The sequence below is a fragment of the Mus caroli genome, unplaced genomic scaffold (genome assembly GCF_978045245.1).
Source record: "Mus caroli unplaced genomic scaffold, Mus_caroli_1 scaffold_9, whole genome shotgun sequence".
NCBI classification, from domain to species: Eukaryota; Metazoa; Chordata; class Mammalia; order Rodentia; family Muridae; genus Mus; species Mus caroli.
In genome coordinates this window covers 17,069,818-17,092,619 of record NW_028227264.1, presented here as the reverse complement: position 1 = coordinate 17,092,619, position 22,802 = coordinate 17,069,818, and the positions used below count along the sequence as shown (strand labels likewise).

At 42.0% G+C, this 22,802-nt stretch overlaps 1 protein-coding gene across 1 annotated transcript in view; it reads left to right on the top strand.

Annotated features, from left to right (window-relative positions):
- The window catches only part of Pex7 (peroxisomal biogenesis factor 7), a 49,962-nt gene extending 32,751 nt beyond the window's left edge, over positions 1 to 17,211 (top strand). Inside the window, exons 9-10 of the mRNA XM_021174998.3 lie at positions 8,441 to 8,540; positions 16,746 to 17,211. Coding sequence (XP_021030657.1) covers positions 8,441 to 8,540; positions 16,746 to 16,814 — 169 coding nt within the window. The 3' untranslated portion in view covers positions 16,815 to 17,211. The remainder of the gene's footprint in view (positions 1 to 8,440; positions 8,541 to 16,745) is intronic.
- Positions 17,212 to 22,802: the final 5,591 nt, after the last annotated feature.

Here is a 22,802-nt window from a genome sequence, read left to right as displayed (position 1 = left end):
CTCTGCCTCCCAAGTGCTGGGATTAAAGGCTTGGGCCATCACGCCCGGCGAAACAGTTTTCTTTAAGGATCAACCCAAGTGCACGTGTAGTCCGCAGCCTGACAACGAGCGTAAGATTAGATGGAGAGGGGGCAGGGGTGAGCCTTGGCTTAGTGCAGTGTGAAGCTGCTTTGAATTGTGCTCATTAGTTCCAGGGCAGGCGTTACGGATTTTGACAGATAATTTGCATGGCGGTTTTAAGAGTTCTGTTCTATAGTCTCAGTAAGGCAATGAAATAAGTTTTGTTGTGTGGGTTTCTGTTTTCTTAAGGCTATGCCACTTTGCCTTTGCTCTGTAGTAGAGTAAAGCTCATCTGAAAAAGAGACCAGGCTCAGTAAACTCTGAGTTAATATCTAGGACAGCGGGGTATAGTCAGAAGCAACAGTGAGAAGGCCTGAGGGTGACTGCCCGGGAACCAGGCTTCGGAGAGCTGCCCTGGACGCTGGGCCAGGGACCGCATCTGTGCATTGCACTTTTCAAGAGTACGGAGGTAGCTGAGCAGAAAGCCTTGGTCTTTCCTCCTGCTCGCTGTTTGCACAAGAGTGAGGCTGTTTACTTAGATCAACTGGGTTCTATGAGTCAGCTAGTCATAGTTTAATATGCTCCCAAAGCCCAGCAGCAAACAGTTCACGCTTGAGGTCTGTCCTGAAACTCCAGTTAGAGTGTGGCTTCAGTTTAGTGGAATGGACTATATAGAGTATAAACCATATGATTTACCTTACATTCAGCAGATTCTTGTCTTTCTGTTATTTAGGCTTGTGTGCGCCTGCATGTGCATGTGTGTGTAAACCAGAAACCCTTTGCAGGTAGTGGAAAGGGGAGGTGTTTCTCGGGTCTGAGGGAGGAGCTGAGGTCCTTCACTCTGTGTACCTGCTGCTGCGGCTTCCAGCCCCTCTTGGGGGGAGGGGCTTTCCTTTCTTTTCTTTATACTTCCATGTCCTGCCACAAGAAAAGAAACAGCATTGTTGATCTGCTTTTTCTGTGTTTCTCTCTTCATCTCTGTCTGGCTCCTCATGTCTCCTCTCTTATCCTGTCTGGCTCCTGGCTCCTCCCTATCTCTGTGCCCAGTGCCTGCTGAGTAGGGAGTTAAGGTAAGAAAAGAGAGCGGCTATAAGCTATACAGTCAGTCTACAACCGTGCAGCCCTGGTGGATGAATCCATAGCTGTTCAGCTTCACAGTGGGAACATTAAGTATTTCATGTGGTGTAGCTAAGGAACAGTCAGCCCAGCTGGGCAGTGGCTGTAAGTCTAATGTTTCTTACTGTTTAGACGTGATGCTCTTGCTAGAGAGTATCATCTGCTGCCTGTTGTTCTGCAAAACTCTCACTAGCTCTGAGTCCCACTTTCCCAGGGTAGTTAACAGTCAAATGTGCATAGGCTGTTCTTATGACATTACTGATCAAGATACTGATATTGATACTATTTCATAAGTGGGCCCATGACTTCATCTTGAGTCTTAGTGTTGGACTTTATGGGCCATTAAGCAGTCAACTTCTTTTGTTACCACAGGGATGTCCAGTTTCTTGAAATTCACTTGAAAAATAAAATTTTTCCAATTTTATTTCTTTTTACTAAAATATTTAAGATTGAGTTGCACAGAGTCATGAAAGAGGTCTCATGATTCTTTGTGCTAATACACAATGAGCTTTATGGGAACGTTTTCTTTACTCCTCCTGTTGAGATGTGGCATTCTTTATCCATCATCCTGCATGCCTGTGGACCGCAGCCATGAGCACTCCCAGAGCCAGCCTCCCATCAGCCTAATGGCTTTCTTTAATTCATCATGTACTCTAGGCTTGATGCTTGCTGTGATGAATGGGAGCTTGCCTCTTGAAAATATTGATCTGATTAAGGTTTTAATTGAAATATTATAATTAATTCATTTTGACAGAGAAGCAAAGTCTAGAATTTTTATAATGTTTCACCTTAAACATTTGTAAGCATGGTATTACTTCTGGATATTTGTGGCTGTTTAAAAGTCATCTTTGAAAACTGTTGAATAGTTTTCCAAAATTAATCGTTAATTTATTTAAACTTAATTTTTGTTACAGTTATTAGCTCCAGAATCAAAACCAAACGAAAAACCAAATAGCTTTCCGTTGGTGCCAATCATCGAGCATTAGATGCTGATAAGTATGGATGAATTTTACCTCGTTGTAAAATTGTTTCCTAGGCTATGACTTTTATCTCTAAGCTCCCCTAAAAGTGGAAAGAATAGTGGGCCCATGACTTCATCATGAGTCTCAGTGTTGGATTTTATGTGCCATTAAACAATCGACTTCTTTTGTAACCACAAGCATGTCTAGTTTCTTGAAAGTCATTGCAGAAGATGTGTTTGGTGACAGAAGGAGGTGAGCACTTGAGTTCATGCCAGCTAGCAAGAGACAGTGCAGCGGCTGAGAGAGAGCATGAACTGAGTGCTTACAAAGATACTAAACGAAGGAGGAAGTTTGTGAACTCTGTTATGGAAGTTTACATTTATGCTGGCTCATCATTTCCTTAGGGTGTTGGTTTTAAATGCAAGTTGTTTGACTAATGGAGTTTTGGCATGGGCTTTAGCATATGGAATTTTCGATGTTCGAGAAGGTAGGGGGAACTGAGTTGGTGCAGGCCTGTGTTAAGCTTCAGAGTACTCATCAAAGCTACCCAGAGAATCCTAGATGGTGCCTCTGCATGATCTCCTGAGCTCCCCTGACTGAGTAAAGAGGTAGCGGGCATGGTGTTAGGTTAGACCATGTGCTTTCGGAATCGCTGCTCATTAGGTAAGGTGTCGAGGACTGCGAGATTGTCCCTAGCTTAGTCCCTAAGCTGAGAAATGAACGTATACATCTGTACGTACTTTGAAATTTGGGTGATGATCAAAAACAGATGTATAAAAGCAGATGTGTGTGTGTGTGTGTGTGTGTGTGTGTGTGTGTGTGTGTGTCTTGAGACAGGGTCTCAGTGGAACCTGGTTCTCTGGATTAGGTTAGACTGGCTGCCATTGAGCCTCCTGACTTTGTCACCACCATATCATGTCTGGCTATTTACATGGGTCCTGGGAGTGGCACTCAGGTCCTCATGCTTGTACAGCAAACACATTACTGATTTAGCTATCTCCCCAGACCCTCAAAAGCATGTTTATAAATAACACAAAAGCACCATCCACAGTGCTACCTGAGTAACCTTGCTGAAGATAAAGTGGAGACTCAGACTTGGATCATCTTTATTTTTTTTATTACTGGGAAGAAGGAGCTAACATTGTATTTCATTGCTTTCTATTAATAACGTAGAAGAAAACAGCCTTGTAGGCAAAGATAATTCACATGAAATAACAGCGAGTTACTTTACCTCTGGGACTTTGTCTCTAAAATATTTGTCCCTCCCCAGAGTCTTGCTGGAGTCAAAAGAGTGTGAATAAGTTCTCATTTGTAGCGGTCTTGGGGCAGTGATACCCACAGTACCGTCCTGGGACAGCCACCTAACCAGCACTTGGGACTTGTTTCTTCCAAAACTTCTTGGGCAATTCCAGAGCCTTTCAATTTGTTTGTACTAAGTCCTCCAGGTGATTCTGATGTGAGTTTAAGTTTGAAAACTAAAAATCAGTGATTCAGTTGCTGGGTCATGCCTCCCTCTACAGTGGGGACTCAGTCATTGATTTTGTTTGTTTCGAGACAGGGTTTCTCTGTGTAGCCCTGGCTGTCCTGGAACTCACTCTGTAGACCAAGCTGGCCTCGAACTCAGAAATCCGCCTGCCCCTGCCTCTGCCTCCCTAGTGCTGGGATTAAAGGCGTGCTCCACCACCACCTGGCTATTTTTTTTTTTTTTTAACATTTCTTCTCACTTGATTTCAGTGTAGCCAGGGTTAAGAATCACTTTGTTGGCTTTTTCTTTCTACCTGAAAGTGCTCTTGGTCTAAGGGGAGATTTACCAATTCTGTGTCTGTTGAAGTATACTTAAGAAGCACTGCGTTTACATGGCGGCTCCTAAACTTAGTTCACTGGGCACCAGCATTTCCTAAGGTCAGCTTTTCCAGGGAAGGCACTGAGTTGGAATTTTCAGGCACAGATGGGGATGCATCCATGGCCTGTTATTTGGGTCTGTCTGTGTGCGGCTGGCTTCTGTTATCTGGTATGTGCTCAGTGTGCTCATTTGTCTTTTCATTCACCCCTGGCATCCTTTGGTGGACTGTGGAGCAGACACTGTTTCTCAGTGCTAGAGATTGAACCCACATGCCAGTTTAGTGCTCTCACCAAATAGTGTCAGACACTTTTATACATGCAAAAGGTACAAAGACTAAGACCTTGTCCCTCAGTTGAAGGAGCTCAGAGGCTACGAGAGGATGCTAGGTCTGTAAATTAATCCACAGACCCAGAAACATGGCTCATTCTGAATTTCTCTGTTCCATTAACCATCCCACTTATTCTACTTAAATCTACCTCTAATCCATAGCTTCTTCGATCACTGCTTTCTCCAAATGAGCACTGTCAACCTAGGCTACAAGAGATAGTCCGACTGTCGGCGGCTTCTCATACAGCACCTTCCTTGCCCCTGAGTCTGAATGAAGTGACATTTGTTCTTTTTCTGTATTCTAGAGACTTGACCGTTAGCAGCACAAGTGGAGTAGATTATGGTGGTGCCATGTATTTAAAACTGTGAAACACAGCTATACCTAATGCACGTGCACCACATAGAAAGTACCCAAAGCAGGCCCTTGTCTTTTCCGGTGGCAGCAGAGTCAGAAAGAGTTGATAGCCAGCCCATAGGCCGCAGTGAGTCAAGGGAAAAAGAGTGCTTTAAAAGTTGTGCTAAATTCACCTCTTGCCTAAACTTCACAAGTGTTACTATAGATATTTCAGATTACATCTCAGTGAAACAAACTAGCTCCTGCTTAATTCTTAAGATCATTTTGATATTCTATTTAATAATGCTTTATACTTGCTTTGTTAAAGGACAGTGGAGTCAGAAGGCAAAAAGTAACTTGTAATATAATCTCCCATTTAAATGAAAAATGCTCCACAGCTCTGTCATATTGCAATCATTGGAGTCTTGTCCTGTATTTACTTCCCATCAGAGAGCTTAAATAGTCGGTGATTTTATCAGCCAAGAGACAAAAAGGCTCCAAGTACTGTATATGCTGCACCAAAACAAGCATTGCACTGGAAACAGTGTGCCTTATCTGCCCAGCTAATGGTGTCTCTGCGCGACTCCTACCAGAAGAGAACAGCCCCTGTTCTGCTGTGCTGAGTCCAGAAGAGGGTTGCAAGGAAAGAGCAGGCTGCTCACTTCAGTAAGGAGTCCTAGAGAAACACACTCTGCCGCTCATAGCTCGTGTCGGTTGACTGGAGTTGAGTGTATCCATTCTGGAAGTGCACATGCCGGAGCACCCACCATGGCTGCTATTACAAGTAATTTTTCTCTTATGAAAACTACTTACAATTTGAAGATAATCATAGTCTGCTGGCATACTGCCTAGTCTGTTTTTTTTTTTTAGATATACCACATTTAATGATATTTTAAAAATACATTTTAGTGTACCAAAAATAAATTTAAATTGCAGTATTAGTGTATGTGTGTGTATGTATGTATATATGTATATATATGTGTGTATCTATACATAGATACATACATATCTATATATGCATATGTGCATGTGTGTGTGTGTGTGCGTGTGCATGTTTTTTAACTTTCTTGGCTCTTGTTTTCCTTGAGAAAATTGAAGCTTCAGAGGTAGGGTGTAGCATAGCATACTTGTCATCCCAGCACTTAGGAGATTAAGACCAGCCTTAGGCTGGAGAGATGGCTCAGCAGTTAAGAGCACTGACTTCAATTCCCAGCAACCAATGGTGGTTCACAACCTTCTATAAAGGGGTCTGATGCTCTCTTCTGGTGTGTCTGAAGACAGTTATAGTGTACTCGTATCCATAAAATAAATAAATAATTCATTAAAAAAAAAAAAAAAGACCAGCCTTAGATGCACATTTAACTCAAGGCTACCCTGGGCTACATAAGACTGTCCCAAAAAACTGAAGGGAAACAAAAACGTGGCAGAGAGAAGAAAGGAGAATCACAGCTCTCCCTCCACGGTTGGCCACGGTTGGCCACTGTCCTGTTGCTGTTCTGAATTACAGCCTCTCTTCATTTTCACCTCAGGGCTTCTCATGTGTGCTTCTGAGATACTTTGGTAATGACAGGTTGTTTTGGCGTTTTACTTTGAGGCTTTTAGTTTTTAAAATTATAGGAACTTTTAATGTGAATTTTGTTTGAGGTCTTTTTTTTTTTCTTTTAATAAACTCACGCAAATACTTGATTGATACTCCTGAAGTTTGGTGGCTCAGACTGGGTTTGGAGCTCCGAGGCCTGCAGGGCCCATTTGGTTGCATACTGAGCACATCCGACCGACGGACGCCTAAAGTCTCTCAGCCTCCTCGTGCTTGCAGCCCTGTCTTAGGCCTTTGCAGTATACGACGCCCACTCTTGTTCTCAGGCAGCATTACCTTAAGTGGCTCACAACAGCAATAACAGAATTGTATTCCTGGGTCCTGTAGCTCATTATTCTCTCTGAAGACTTGTAAGAAGTTTACCCTTTATATAAAGATGACTTAGCTTACCTACTATTGAAATAAACCTAACTCCACAGTGAAATCAAAGAGCCGAGTACCCTGATTATACAGCTGACCACTAAAGATCCTTTGGGGGATGCCATTGACTGACAAGTGGCAGCTGGTGGCACATCTCTGTGTATTCAAGAGGTCTCAATAACATTTTCATTATATAAAGGTAATCTAGTCTATAATTTCTCAAACCGAGAGTTTCCTCCCGAGTGAGCAGTGTGCTTACACATGCAAGCCCAGGGCCTGATGACGTGTTTCTTTCCCGGTGGCCGCTAGAAAGCTTAGCATCTTCAAGCTTCTTTCTGTCAAGCACATACAAACGACTTCATGGAATGTATTGCTATTTATTAATCTCATTGACCGGTCCAACTTACTCTCCTACCTTTAACTTTCCCTTAATTCATTTTTGTCATACTAAATGCATATTTTAAAAATCATTATGAATGGTTGGAACATTTTGAATACATATGCAAAATCATCTGATTATTGTCTCAAAAAATGCAAATTAGTGTATAACTAGTTTTTAGAAACAAAACTGTACAGTTACAAGTTTACTTATAATATTTGCTTATATAAACATCATTAAGATTCAGAAAATTTGATCTTTGTACAATTCACTGTCTAGGAACAAGTATGCAAAAACAAGAAAACTACATTAGCATTTCTGAGGTCTGTGGCTTGTACCCTCAATTTATCTTGAAAAGACACATTTTCAAAAGCAAAATCCTCTTCCTAAATATTCTGTAGCTCTCAGTAATCAGATAAATGAGCTATTTGTTTAGTATCTCTCTGCTACCCACACAGGAGATTATCCATAGCAACAGTCCTTTTCAAAACTTAATAAGGCCAGCACTGTGTTTATTAGGGAAATAATACCACCAGGTTAAACAAACCGTGACTGTTGGTTTTGTATGTTTGCTCTCTTTCAGAGAGCCCAGCCCAGCCTCCAGCATGTTGCATACTGTGCATCGTTAGAAAAGCTGAATTATGAGATGATGCCTAGGATGCTGGTGTGGTTTATAGTGTGTTTAGAATAAATAAAAAGATGTTAAGCAGACAAAGCTTTAGAAAGCTCAAGTACTAATTTCTACATTGAAAATAGAGAAAAATTTTCTGAACAACAGAAATCAGAGCTGCATTATGGTAAATATTGTCATTCTCAGTTTATAAAGGAGAAGTAGAATATAAAATAGTGGCTTGACTCTGGAAATGACGCTCATTGGGAATCTCTAAGAAAGGCTAGGCCTGAAAAGAAGGTTTCAGCATTTACAGTGATATTCACAAGAGAACAGATTCACTTTAAAGAACTTGAATTGCTGTTGAAATGTAAATTAAACCTAAGTGCTTTTCATATTACTTGTTAAGAAATGAAATAGAGTTTAAAAATCACAAAATGTTAAGAGTTCATCTAATCCAATATTCTTGTTTTCCAGACATGATTGCTTTGAGAAACACCTAGGAACGGGAAGCACTGTTTCTCATCCCAAATGACCTTCAGAGTTTAACATTTTTTTTTTCTAAACAAAAATGTTCTAAACTTCCATTTTATAAGCTATCAAAATGAGAACACAGTAATTTTTAAAAAAAACTTGGCAGATTAGTAATTCTGTTTTGTTCTTTGAGCTATTAGAATGGGGTATATACTTTCCTTAATAGATGTTTTATGTAAATCAATGGTGGGACGGGCATTGATGAGTTAGTTGTGCCTGCTGTGATAAACTCTTTTCTATGCCATATATCTACTTGCTAATAGAAGGGTTTTAGCAATTGTATTTTCTTTTTCTCCCTCTCCCTCTTTATTGTCACAGATTCTGGAATTTTTCAAAGCCTGATCCGCTTCTGGAAACAGTGGAGCATCACACAGAGTTTACTTGTGGCTTAGACCTGAGTCTCCAGAGCCCCACTCAGGTAATGGATGCAGTTTCATGGACTTTCTACGTGCACAGTTAATAAGCAGCTCTGACATGGACCCTGGGGCCCGTAGGGTGTGCACTCAGCAAACCTGACGTCTCTGCCTGTGAGTGAGTGTGAGAGGGCAGGGAACAGAGGAGGAAGAGAGTGTCTCAGCTTTCCTCAGAAGGTCTATCCTGTGTGTCCTTGATGATCTGGGTAATAAATGTGGGGAGGGAGGGAAGGTTTGAGTTCTCTAACAGGAAACGGAACCTTTCCTCCAAATGTCCTGTCTAAAGTGCTGGAGACTTTGGTTTCTCCCTGAGGCTGGGGGAAAGGGAAGAGGAAAGGGGGATGGATGTTCTGTCCCTGGAGCTTGGCAGCTCGGACCCTGCAGTCCTCCTCTCAGAACAGGGCATCGACAGCTGACAGGCTGTCTCTGTCTGTACTGTCTCCTCATCCCCACACCCCGGCCCAATGGGAGGCCTCACACAGAACAAAGCAGGAGAAAATTTCTCTTTCAGTCAGTAAACTAATATTTCTTCTTCTGTCCTTTTGAGAACTTGAGATATTTTTTTAGAGTTCATTAAGAGGCTGTTTTAGTGCTACAAGTTGTAAAGTCAGGTCAGAAATAGCCTCACAAGCTCATATGTTAAGTGGTAAGGTGCTTGACCACACGTGGACATTCTAGGCTGATTAAAGACTTTCACTTCTGTGCTAAATTTTAGAGGTTAAAAAGAAAAAAAATCCCATTTTTCACTATTATATCCACAACCACACAGCCTTATTTTACTTTACATACTTAACAACACAGTTCTTTTTAAAATAGTTCCAATAAGCTTTTGAATATTCACATTATCAGCAAAATAATTGTTTTAAATTGGCTTAATAACCTATTAAAAAAGAAAATGAAAGAGAATTGTCTTTAGTGTAAATATAATGTGTCTTAAATAATCTAGTTCCTTTTCTGAAAAACATTGGTTATTGATAGTTGAAGAGAAGGTTGTTGTATTTACTTGCTATTATACCATTGAGACATGGCAGTACAAAAGGGTCAGACACAAATGTACATTGAGAATCCACTGATACATAGTTTTATTACCTGTTCTCTGTAGATGCCTTCCAGAACTGTGATAACACCCGTAGCTCCTCTCTGTCCTTGCTTCTGGTAGTTCTTCATGCCAGCCTGAAAAATATCCACTGTTTCCTAGATCTCCTACAGTCCGGAGTTATTAAACCTGACCAATCAGAGGTTTATAAATCAACTAGAACATACATCCTTAAACAATTAGAGATTTTATTGCAAGGCATCTATTTGTCTGTAGCTTGGCAATTGATGTGTGTCAATAACATTTGGTTAACCAAATTTCATTTATACTAAGGAAGTGTAGTTGTTGTTGAGAGCATCTAGGAGTGAAGAAGCAGGGATCTTTACCTTGTAATCCATAATTCAGATGTGCCAGACAGGAGACCGTAGCAATAGGATTACTTCCTCTCATATGTCCCTTCAACATACATTTTCATATGCAGAACCTTGTGGAGGTACTGATTGGAGACATTTGAGGAGGACTACAAATAAACATGCCTCCTGCCATTATAAAGAAGTTAGTCTGTTAAGTCAGACCACTGGGCGGCTGTGATCCGTCTGGGAGGGGTATAATTAGGATGGATATTTGCCTTAAGAGACGCAGAGGAACTGAGGCTTACCTCAGATCTTGCTGAGTGAGCAGATATTGAGGACATGAAGAGTCAACTGACAACGATAACATTGTCAGGGAGCAGCTAACACAAGAGATAAAAAAAATGCATCTCTTCCTGCCTTACAGTATTAGTTTTTAAATGCTAGAATTTAAAAATTTGTAGGGGCTTACTTACCATATTTTTAAAATGCTGAATGTGAGAGAATTAAAGAATTTTATATTTTTCCTATATATGTGTTCAGATTGTTAAAACAAAATACCACAGGCTAGGTAGCTTTATTTTTGCTAGACCAGAAGTCCTAGCTAAAGGATCAAGGTCAGTTTCTGGTGAAGGCTCTCTTGCTGACTTGATGGCCACCTTGGGAAGGACATTGTGGCTGGAGCCTAGAGAACAAGATGGAAAATGATGGGACGCAAGAAGAGTTGGGAATTGTATGAGGGCATACAGACCACACTGGATTTGTTAAAAGAACAGAAATGGGTAAAATTTGATTTGTCTTTGAAAGACAATTCTGGTAGCTGTAGGCTAATAGACTCTAGGTAAAGTGAAAGCTAGGATGCCAGCTTGTAATCTCTTGAAATTACCTAGAGGAAAAGAATATTGGTGAGTTAGAATCCTTGAGATGGAAAGACTGATAATGTACTAGACTGAACTGTGTTCTACACACTGGGACTTTCCTATGGTTCTACCTAAACCTTTAAAGATAGAACAATGGTGGTCACTAATGACAATGGGCAGAGGGTCAAGGTGTCCGGCCCTTGGAGGGCAGGAGGACAGTGGTCTGATCTTGGGAGCTTGGAGAAGAGCAGGCAGTATGAAATAGAACAGTTAAGACATTTGCTTCAGAGGCTGGGGGATGACCCACTGAACCAAGCGTTTTCCATCAAAGAATAAGGGCCTGAGTTCAGATTCCTAGACCCCAAGGGCAGCCCCAAGTAGTAGTGTGTATCTGTAATCCCAACACCCTGACAGCAAGGTGGGAGGCAGAGGCAGTGGAGTCTACAGAAGCTCTCAGGACAGCTAGCCTGGCCTCTGCAACAGTGTGTATCTCAACAGTGAGACTCTGCTCACCCACAGTAGAAGGGGAAGATTAATACCCGAAACTGTCCTCCAACCTCTGTGTGTACCTACAATCGTATATCCACACATATGCCATGTTCATGTGCACACATATACACAGGTTTGTTTGAGACATCTCATTTTCGGTATTTAAATGGGGTATCTGGTAGACAGATAAGGCTTGTTCATGGGGGATAGTTTATAAGCAAATAGACACCATTGTAAAAAACATCATTCTTCTGACTATAGTTAAAGTTATCATCTGAAGGTAATTGTAACAAAACCAACTCTCCAGCATTTACTTGCTTTTAATGTGCCTTTAACTGGAATGGGCTAGACCATTTACACAGTTGTTGATAGGATTGCTCTTACAGGTTTTTACATGCAAGAGCAGATAATAAATATAAATGTATAAAACCTTTAAGACATTTAGAAAAAGGGGTAGTTGGCCAAAAATTTTAAGGGAGGATGAAATAGTTATCTCACTGTAATAGCCAATATAAGACGAAAGCACCCCCTCTGTAGTAAAGACACGACAGAGGATGCCCACCCTTACAGTTTCTGTTTAGAATATTTTTGGAAGTCTTAGCCAGAGGAATTAATCAGGAAAGGGAAATGAAAAGCCCTGGGGATGGAAAGACAGCTCAGCAGTTATGACGAGTGTGGGATGCCTTTGCAGAGGCTCTGCAGTGGGTCCCACTGATGGCTCAGAGCCACCCATAGCTCCAGTTCCAGGGAACCGATCCTCTTTTAACCTTCAAACACCCAGTCTACATGTGACACACGGCATACACTCAGACAGAACACTCAAACATGTAAAATAAGTACAGTATCTAAACTGAAAAGGAAAAGAAAATCCTCTCTCTTCCCAGATCATTTGCTCTTGTATGTAAAAACCCGCAAGCCCAATCAATCCTATCAACAACTGTGCTGTAAATGGCCCATGCCAGTTAAGGGCCCATAAAAGCAAGTGAATGCTGGAGAGTTGGTTTTGATTAAGACTTTTGAACTATTAGACTATTATTGAAGAAAAGATGTTCCAACACTGAGTCCTAAGACCCACTTACATTCTGTCTTTTCTTTCATGTTCTTGCCATACTCTTCACTGTAAATTTATGCTTTTTCCTTTCCATTTTATTTATATTTTGTTTTAGACAGTAACCTTTCTTTTCTTTCAAGCTAGGATGATGATCTCAACCAATATTTATCCTTTCGTCACATATGTAACTTTAGTAGAGTTAGAACACATTTGGTTTTCTTCCTCCAAGTTCTGCTGTGGTTCAAACTAGGGCCTAGCTGGGCGGTGGTGGCGCACGTCTTTAATCCCAGCACTTGGGAGGCAGAGGCAGGTGGATTTCTGAGTTCGAGGCCACCCTGGTCTACAAAGTGAGTTCCAGGACAGCCAGGGCTATACAGAAAAACCCTGTCTCAGAAAACAAAAACAAAAACAAACAAACAAACAAAAAAACAAACTAGGGCCTAACAAATGTGGAACTGTGGGTCTCCCTGCTCTGGGTTCTATAGTCCTGTGAGTGTGTTCTGTGAAAAACTCTCAGGAGGCAGATCAGCTTTACTCAGGGTGATTCAAGGCTTATAAAGTTTTGGGGGACTAAGGGTAGGAACATCCAGGATGGGCACAGGTCATTGGCTGGGAGGCTTAGGGTACCTGGAATGCCTCATTAGCATGGGGAAGCACTTCAGGAATCCCAGGTACTGGCTGAACAGGTTTTGTCAGGAGAAGGGAAATTGATCCTGTCATCTAATTGAGGCTATAGGTGGGCTTAGGATTCTCCAGACAAAGTCGGAAGGAAAAGCCCTTCCGATGAAGGGAGTCTCGCTTATTGCTCTGAGGCCAGAGGCTACCCCATCAGTTTTCCCACACTGAACAAGCACTCCCTCCCCCTCTCTCTCCCTCTCCTCTTCCCCTCTTAAGGGTTCTCTTTTAGTACTTAAACTACTCCACAGTTTAGTGGCCTCAACCAGTTTGCTCTCTGCTCATAGGGTTGTGAGTCAGCAACCTGAGCCTATCATTTCTTTGTGTTGTCTCACTTGGGGCCCTCACATGGTTCCTGACAGTTGGCAGCTTAAATAGAGCGTGGTGACCTGTCTGTCTGTCGTGATCTTATTCACATTTGTCTGGTTGCCATCTAGACCATGAGTCCTTTGGAGAAGCTCAGCTTCATCTAGCCATTGTATGCTTCTAAGAGAGCAAGTGCAAAAGATGCAAAGCATCATGGGACTAACCTCGGAAGTCACATACCACTCTGTTCTGGGGCTTGAGCTTTAAGGAGCTGGAAAGAGTTTGTAGTTAAGTAAAGTTTGCCATGCTCTCCATTATTGATGGCTTTGATGGCTAAAGTTAGTTTTGATGTCCTTTAATTATCCTTCTTATGACGTGTGGCCACTGGTTGCAAGCCAGTGAAGTTTTACCCTTTGTTCATATTTTATTCTCTTAGAAAATACCTCTCTCTTGCAGTATCTTTCATACCCACTCAAAAACGTCTTTTTTTTTTTTTTTTTTAACCTTGTGATCTTAACAGGACCTTGCTGATGTTATCTGTGAATTGAGTATTTATAATCTTCATTCTTCTTAATGTCTCTATTCTTAAAGATCTGAGAAAATAGGTCCAAAGGCGGTCTTACACCACCTTTCTTCTTGACAGTGTTAAGATCTCTTTAAAGGTTTAGAACCTGACAAATAAAATGTCTGCAGTCCCTCTTTAAGGATAATTGCTGAGAGGAACTCTCCGTCTTCCCTTGTTAACTAGCTTACTGACCTGCACTTAAGACATTTTTTTCTTTGATATTTTTCTCTCTGATCATGATTCATACAGTCCTTGCGTTTTCTTTCTTCCTTTATCCTTATTATGTCTAAATGGGAGAGCCCTTTTCTGTTGTGAGGTCTGTGGTACTTGGCCTGTAATATGACCGCTTATATAACTGAATTCTCTTTATATATTAATTTATCTTTAGAACTCCTTGTTCTCTGTAGCGTTAGTCCTGATCTTTTGCATGCTCACTGACTCTTAGTTCCCAGAGTGTAAGCCAGGTGCAGATCTGTGTATGTTTCTCTACACATTGCCTCCACAGTTCTTTCTTTGGGAACATGGGCATTATTACTTCATTTCAGTTTATCATCTCTACATATCTAATAAACATTAACTGTTTTCTCATGATGAAATTCCAGTAGTTACATTCGAAAGATACGTGGTCTCTCTAGAAAGCACTACTATATAAATAATGGAGTATTAGTCATTAGAAAAAGATTTAAACTTTGAATTTGAGTATAAGCTTTCTAATTTAAAAAATGGCACATTTACCTCACAAGCATAAGATGTAGAATTCAGCCAACAAGCATCTGAGTTAAAAACCTCATCCAGGTGTTTGTGACACACACCTGTAATGTCAGCACGCCAGAGCAGAGAAGCAGGAGGTTTGCTGCCCATATGAGTCCAGTCAGGATTACATCCTGAGACCCTGTCTTAAAGTCAAAGAATGAAAACCATACTTCACCCTGTGAAAACGATGGAGTGATTCTTTACAAAAGGGTTGCACGTTGAACTTGGAGACCCGTGTCTCTCATATGAATGTACTAGACAAGGACCAGATGTCACCTTAAGTTGTCACTTAGTAGCTTTCCTGCTTTGCCCACCAGGATCTGCTGCTGGCCACGCTAGGCTTTGCAGTCTGTGATCTGGTCAGCTGTACTGTCTTCCAGTAAACGCCCCACTTTGTACACCTTGAGGCAGCTTACGTTCTAACCAGTGTCTGTGTCCTGAGTGAGGTGGGAGAGTGGGAAGCAGATAGCACACATCTGTCCTCTTGGACCAGTCTCCCTGCTTTAAAACCCAGTCACCTTAAACACCTGGCTGGAGCTAAGGAGCTGTGGATGCCAAGTAGTCAGTGGGAGCTGGCAAGTTCTCTTGTCTCTTCCGTGGTAAACTGTGCGGATAGGTGGCTCCAGAGTTTGATTAAATATCCTGCTTAACACAAGATAGAGCTACCTCGGAGGAACCTCTGTTAAGAGGGTGCCTCAGTCAGATTGCCTGGTTGCTAGTCTGTAGGATATCTTTTTGATTAATGATAGATGTGACAGGGCTCAGCCCACTGTGGGTAGTGTTACCCCTTCTCAGGTGGTCCTGGGTGGCATAAGAAAGCTAAGCCACAGGGAGCCAGCCAGTCAGCAGCATTTCTCTATGGTCCCTGCTTCAGTTCCTTCCCTCAGGTTCCTGCCTTTTAGTTCCTGCCCTGACTTCCCTTCATGCTGGACTACAAACTATAAGCTAAAATACACCCTTTGCTCCGTGAAGTTGCTTTTGGTCAGTGGTTTATCACAGTCATAGAATGCAGGACAATACACCAGCTAATCTTAGTCCCCATCCCCAGCCAGGGAGCTGGGCCCGAGTCCTGCCCTGCTTTTTGCTGGTATCCCTTCAGCTGTGCTGTTACGAGTGCTATGATGTTGGGTGTTCCTGCTCTTTTGAACAGTCTAGTTTCATTGGCCTGCCACTTCTTGTTCACTATCTCCTGGTAAGGTATTTTCCTCATTTACATTTCCAATGCTATCCCAAAAGTCCCCCACAGAGGTCAGAAGAGGAGGTCTGACTACTTAAGTTTCAGATGGTGGTGCACTGTTGTAGGTGCTGGGAAGTGAGCCTGGGTCCACCAGAAGAGTAGCCAGTGTTGCTAACTGATAAGTGGTTGCTCCAGCCCCTGTTCTCTGATGTTTTAGTTTTGAACTCTATTGGACACGTTTGTTTCATTCCTATCTTTGGGTCTGTGTAGAATGTTGCCTAGTAGTTGGCACACAGGAGTGCTAAAATATTCACCAATGTCATTGATCTCAAGCACTCTATCTGTGGTGATATGGATATGCCATGGCTATATTTACCTAGTTTTGATTAAAAAAAAAAAAAAAAAAAAAAAAAAAGCTATAGCTCTGTGAAGTCTTGGTGCTAGCCCACGGGATATGCTAGGGTGTGTTCCAGACTGACCTCAGGTGAGCCATTTTGTGGTTTGAAGAGCTATACCTTGTGCATCCACTGACACCCAGCTTATACCTTCTGCCTGTATCCAGATCTCTCCAAGTATTATGGCCACGTGCTCTTCTTTGTTCCCTCCCTATGTCTTTACTGTCAGGAACATGTTAAGCTGTCTGTTGAGCAAGTAGCCTCTTTCTCAGGCTCACACTGCTTTTCAGCACTGTCTCAGGAGGCAAGAGCCTTTGTACCTCTCCAGCGAGGGAGGAAACGTGCAGGCACTTTCAGTCAGGTGGAAGCAGTCCCCAGAATGTATCCTAAAAAGAAAAAATAGCTTTCAATCAGAAACACAGCCCTGTGTATTGTATTTAAAATTGTGCTTGCTTGTGGACAACTTACATGCCAGGTGATCAAAGCTTGCATCTGCTGCTAGCTTTGAATTTTGTGTTCTGCATGTTTTTCTGACTCTGTTTGTGTTTTGTAGGTAGCAGACTGTTCCTGGGATGAAACCATAAAGATCTATGACCCTGTTTGTCTCGCGGTTCCTGGTTAAGACACGCTGCTCTAGTCAGAAACAGATAGTGACTGGTGGACTACTTACTTAGCATCAGAGCACTAACTACTGAAAGGGTAAAATTGGGCCTTTATATGTACTGAGATTTCACAATTCTCAAACTTACATTTTGAGGCATCTGATAAAGACATTGTGTCATATTGTAGTCCTGGTACATAAACCATGTTTTCTGGAATCCTAAAGAATAATTGTTGTTATAATATATCTTGTAATGTCTATTAAAATGTTATCTCTATATTGTAAAATGACATAAAATATGGGAGGTTAGTAGATTACATGGACAGTAATATATTTTATTATTAATTTGTCATTTTGGATGTACAATATAACCACTCCTGTTGATAAAAATCAAAATAAACCACATTTCTTGATCATATATCATTTATGGCATGTCAATGAGGTTGCCTTTTTAGAATGTACTGTTTGTATGGACATAATTTTATATTTAATGTAGCTGCAGCTGATGGTCATAAATGAACGCTAGCACAGATGTAAGTTACTTGGAAGGCACCTATTGAGTGCCACATTTGCCTGCATATATACTCAGTGGCATTCTCTCAGGATTGCTGAGCTGTTAGCTGGACAGTGCTGGGAGCTGAGTTTGTTTTGAATGCCTTATATCCACATCTTCTTAGGTACTGGACCCAGGACTTCTCTCTGTTAGCTAAGCATGGTTTCACATATCTATAATCCCAGGCTTTGGGAAGCAGAGGCAGGAGGATTGCAAGTCTTGGGTCAGTCTGAGCTACCAAATGAGACCCTGTCCATCTCCTAGTGTAAATGAATAAATAAACTCATTAATTTAAAAAATGCCTATTGAGCCAAAAGCATTTGATCCTACAAAGGCTTCTAGTTATAGCCCTTTATGGTGGCTTTAAATTATACTTTTTAAATATTTAATGAAACATTATAAATATTGACTGGGAAAGGTTAAAGTTGAAAAATTAGTAAAACAAAACATTTTGTATAGCACTTGTTTGTCAAATATGCTTTATGTAAATGGCAGAAATTATAGTTCTTAAGCTTTTGGGAATGTTAATTTTGTTAATACTTATTTTTAGTGTGAATGTATGTGTGTGTGTGGAGGGGGGCACCACACGAATGTGGTCGTCAGAGGACCGCTTTCAGGAGTTGGTTCTTAATCTTTGCCCTTTCACTGATGGAAGCCAGAGTTCCAGCTGGGTGGCAAGCACCTTTACTCTCCGAGCCAGCTCAGAAGCCCTTAAGTTAGAAGATGGAAAGACATCCGATGTTCCTGGATTGGTAGAATTAATATTGTCAAGATGACCATCCTACCAAATGCAGTTTACAGACTGAATGCAGTTCTACTCAACATCCCATGACATTCTTTACAGAAATAGAAACAAATCCTAAAGTTCATAGTGGGGCACAAAAGATCCCTGACCATCCAAGGTAGTCCTAAGCAAAAAGAACAGCCCTAAAGAGATTACCATACCAGGTTCTAAGTAATATCACAGAGCCATAGTAATGAAAACAGCCAACTGGTGCAAAACCACATGTAGATCCTTAGACCCAAACATGAACACACATAACCACAGCCATCTGTATTTAACAGATACTCCAAAAATACACACTGGAGGAAAGACAGCATCTTTAACAAATGGTGCCAGGAAGACTGGATAGCCAAACTTTTGAGAATTTTTGAAAAAAAAAATACTTGTAACAGAACAAAAATGAATTCAAGTACATATGTCCTACATGTTTATGTCTTATCCCAGAAAACACAAGATGAAGACAGATGAAGACACAAAACAAAACTACATAAGTTTAGAAGCAGAGTTTGAGACCAAGAGGAGCCAGAATGCATATCACAGAGTTCTGTAACTTGCCGCTGACTGGACCAAAGGTTTGCTTCTAAGCTTTGCAGATTCATAGATGGAAAACATGGTCAGCTATGCAGCTCAGTGTCCATGGTCTGAGGACTCAGACTGTCATCGCCAGGCCTGGCATGTAGAACACATGAAGCATGTTTGTTATGTGCATGATTCAGAGAGGAACACTTGTTTTCTTGGATCCTGGTCAGCAACACTAGCTCCTTTTGAAGTGGACATTGCTTAACAAGTGGGCAGTGGTGAACAGGGAAACTCAGTTCTTCCTTACAGTTGTGACTGGAGTTTCGTTCAGCTTTTCCTTGTCTTATCCTCCACATGAACTAAGAGCATCTCAACAAAGTGTGTCTCAATAAAAAAATGGTCCATGGTGGATGCTCTGTATCAGCAGAGCCTGTAAAAGACTAACATTTACAATGAATGCAGTTCTTTTCCTCTTTGAATATGAGAGATTATTGTAACAAAGTAATAGACCTCAGGATTCAAAACTACCAGTTTCCTCTCTTGGCTGAACTACTGATTCCTGTTACATTCTGGGAGAGGAACAGTCATTGTCTTTAGTTGTGTTTTCACTGAAGACCCAACAGGCTACAGCGGATGGTTCCAGATTCATGGTAATACTGGTTAAAGTCAGTGAATCTCAAGAACGAGGCGTGAATGTAGGAAGGGGTGTAGCAGGGAGGAAGGGTAAAAGATGGGAGGAAAATTGGAGGAGTGTGTAATCAGAATGTATATTACGTGAAGTTATCCTATAACAAAATCAAAAGCTTTTTTAATGATTTTTGCCAAGTGTGGTGGTGCATGCCTATAATTTTAGCACTTTAGAGGCTGCAGCAAGAGGGCCACAGCCTGAACTGCAGTGAGTCTGAGGTACACTGGACTACAAAGTGAGAGCCTGTTTCAACAATCAAAACCCAAGAACAGCAAAATGTCCCTACCACCTCCTTTAGTCCATTTCTCCTGTGCTCCTGGATGTGAGAAATGTTTAGACTCTGACCTCCTGATATGAAGGGATGTTGGCTTTGGAGCTACTATTGGGAGTTGAAAAGGAGACTGCTCGAAAAGCAACAGGTCATGTGTTTTGAACTCTTGGTAGCTTCTAGATGAAAAGTCCTTCCTGGGGGACATCAGCACAAATCTCCTGACCACCTGTTAGCATCCATCTTATCTTCCTTCCAGGCTGCCTGTCAACCTGCTGGGACAGGACAGTGTGACTGAGGCAGTGACCCTTCTTGCCATCAGGGTAGTGTGTAGCATTTCCACATATGCAGGGTTTGTTGTTGTTGTTTTGTTTTTGCTTTTTGTTATTTATACATTTCTTTGTTTTTGTTTCTTTTTTTGTTTTTGTTCGTTTTTTGAGCTCTGGCTGTCCTGGAACTATGTAGACAAGGCTGGCCGCCAACTCAGAGAGGTGCACCTGCCTCTGCCTTCCCAGTGCTGGGACTAAAGGCCTGCACCACCACATCCAGCTAGTATGCAGTCCATTTTAACCTCTATTACTTACTTCATCAGTTTAATCTTTATTACTTTCTCTGCTTTCTAAACAAGGAAGCTAGGGTGTCAGGAGTCACAGTACACAGCTGAATAAGCTGACTTGAAATCGGCATAGCTGACTCAAAACCTTTGCCCCTGCCACTTTGTGGGTCTCCCTTTTTGGACACCAGGCCCATGAGGACAGAGGGAGCAGGGTTCGGATGCTGTGAATATGACACTAGGACTTGCAGAGAAACAGCTCCAGTGAGAGGGCTCTACTTTATTATTTCAGGGTTGAGGTATATAAGGGTTTTTAGGGAATGGTGGGATTGGTCTTAACACCGTGCCTAATTATCATACCGTGGGAAGGGCTGAGTGGGACTTATGTGTGTGCAGGAAGCTCTGTACAGTGCAGGCCATCCTCCCGATGAGGTCAGGCACCTGTGCTTAGAGACACTCTCCAGACAGAGAAGGCCACTGGAGAGGGGCAAGCCCTGCTGAGAAAGGGGGTCCTCCATTTTGCACTGAGCTTGGGGAGCTACCCAGACATGTGGACCACTACCTTAACAGTAGGGTCTTCCAATACCACATGACAGTCTTACTAATAGGATGATTTGGCTTGCTAAAAAAAAGAATGGAGATGTGAGCTCTGGTGACTAGATTCTGATCATTTTGAGAGAACTGACAAAATTGCATTTTTTTTCAGCCCCCAAAGGGAAGAAGCTGCACCTGAGCCTGGGAGACCCCACAAAGTCCATTTTTTCTCTCGATGGGCAGAGCCCACATTGCCTTTGTCTTTCACGCTTCTCCAAACGCCTTGGCAGTGTTTTGGCTCTTCCACAGGTGAATCCTTAGTAATTTCTTACCTAACATGTCTCTCCTTAGATGTGCCAATCTACTCAAGTTTTGTTTTTCAACTTCTGTGCTTATGAGCTGAATATTGGCTGCCTCCTGCTTTCACGCACTGAAGCTCCCTCCCATAAGCCTGTGAACCCATTTTCTTTCAGCTAAAATCATCTTGCTTACTAAACCAGCAGCTCCCTCAAGAGCAAGGAAGAGTCAAGTTAAACATCAGTGTAGGTCAGCTAAGACCTAATAACAGCTTATAGCTCCTCCTCCACACACTGCATTTAGTGTCCTGTCCCTTTACCCCTCAACCCAAGCGCCACTGTCCTAGTTTCTCTGAGAAATTGCCACCAGTCTCTTGAGTATCTGCTTTATTTCTAGTTTTGTACCTTCAGAGCCACCATCCTGGTGTTGCTGCCAAAGACTGAGCCAACATATAACTGGAGTTTGCCAGTTTTGTTGTAAAAACCTCTCTCTGCCCGTAGGATCACAGTTCCGTTTCCTAACCAGACAGCTCAGTCTCCGTCCTTGCCTGTTGCGAGGTTACTCCAACAACACCAGATATTCACAAAAGCCCGAATCATGCAAGTTTCCCATTCTGTCTTTGCTCAGGCTAGTCTGTGTTCCTTAGGTGTTCTGCCTTTGGCTTGCCAAGTTCTTACTCATCATTTTAAATTATGTGAAATGACTAAAGAAGAAGATTGACAGCAAACTCTAAAATAGCAACCACACAGCAGAGCTAGTGGGGAGAGGACATAAAGAAAGGATAGACTTCCAAGGATGCATTAACCCCTGTTGGCTAACAGCCAGAATTTACTATTTTATGTGTGTGTGAATGCATGTTCATGCATATGCAGGTGCACATGTATGTACAGTGTATGTGCAGGCTAGAGGACAACCTCCACCTTGGTATTTTACAGAGTCTGTCAGAGGTCTGGAACTCAGTGATAAGGAAGGCTAGGTTAGTTGGCTGGTAAGGCCTGGACCTCATCCACCTGGGTGAGTCTCGCCCTCCCCAGTGCTGAGATAACAAGTGTGTACCATCACATCTAACTATATTTACATGGGTTCTGGGGCAAGCATTTCACTGACTGAGATATCGCCCCAGCCCCGGTATCCAGAATTTATAAAGAACTCTTAAAGATCAGTAGACAGGCTGGGGTGGTAGTCTTTCTCTTCCAGACAACATATGTTTGGCTCCTAGCGCCGCTTTGAGACAACTGCCTGTAACTCCAGTCCTATGGGCTACAGCACCTTTTTCTGACTTCTTCAAGCAACCAGATGGCACGGACACATGTGGCAGCAACACACACGGTTACACATAAATGAAGACAATCTTTAAAAAAAAATACTAGACAACACAAAAGTAGACAGGATACCAATGGAGAGTTCACAGAAGTCGCAAAGCAAATGTTTGCTGTGTTTCAAAATGTTCTTCCTCGCTGATGGCAAAGAAATCCTAATTAAAGTGAGGTCGCTTCCCCTGGTTTCTGCATAATGCTTTGGCAAGCATTTACAGTACTGACACAATCCAGTGAATTAATCCAGTTACTTTGAGAGCGGAGAGCGTGGTTACACTTTGTCTTGGTAAGTGTGATCTAGCAGCAAATCATGGTCAGTTCTTCCACAACCCAGCAGTTACACTCCCAGGATTCTTAGTAACTCAGTGGGAAAATGCCTGCCTCCCTCGGATTCGTGAGACCCTGAGGTCAGTCCCCCATACAGGAAAGAAGAGGAGGGACTTTCTCCAGTCATTTAAGAAAAGAGTGACTGCGGGCTGCAGTTGCAGTTCAGTTGT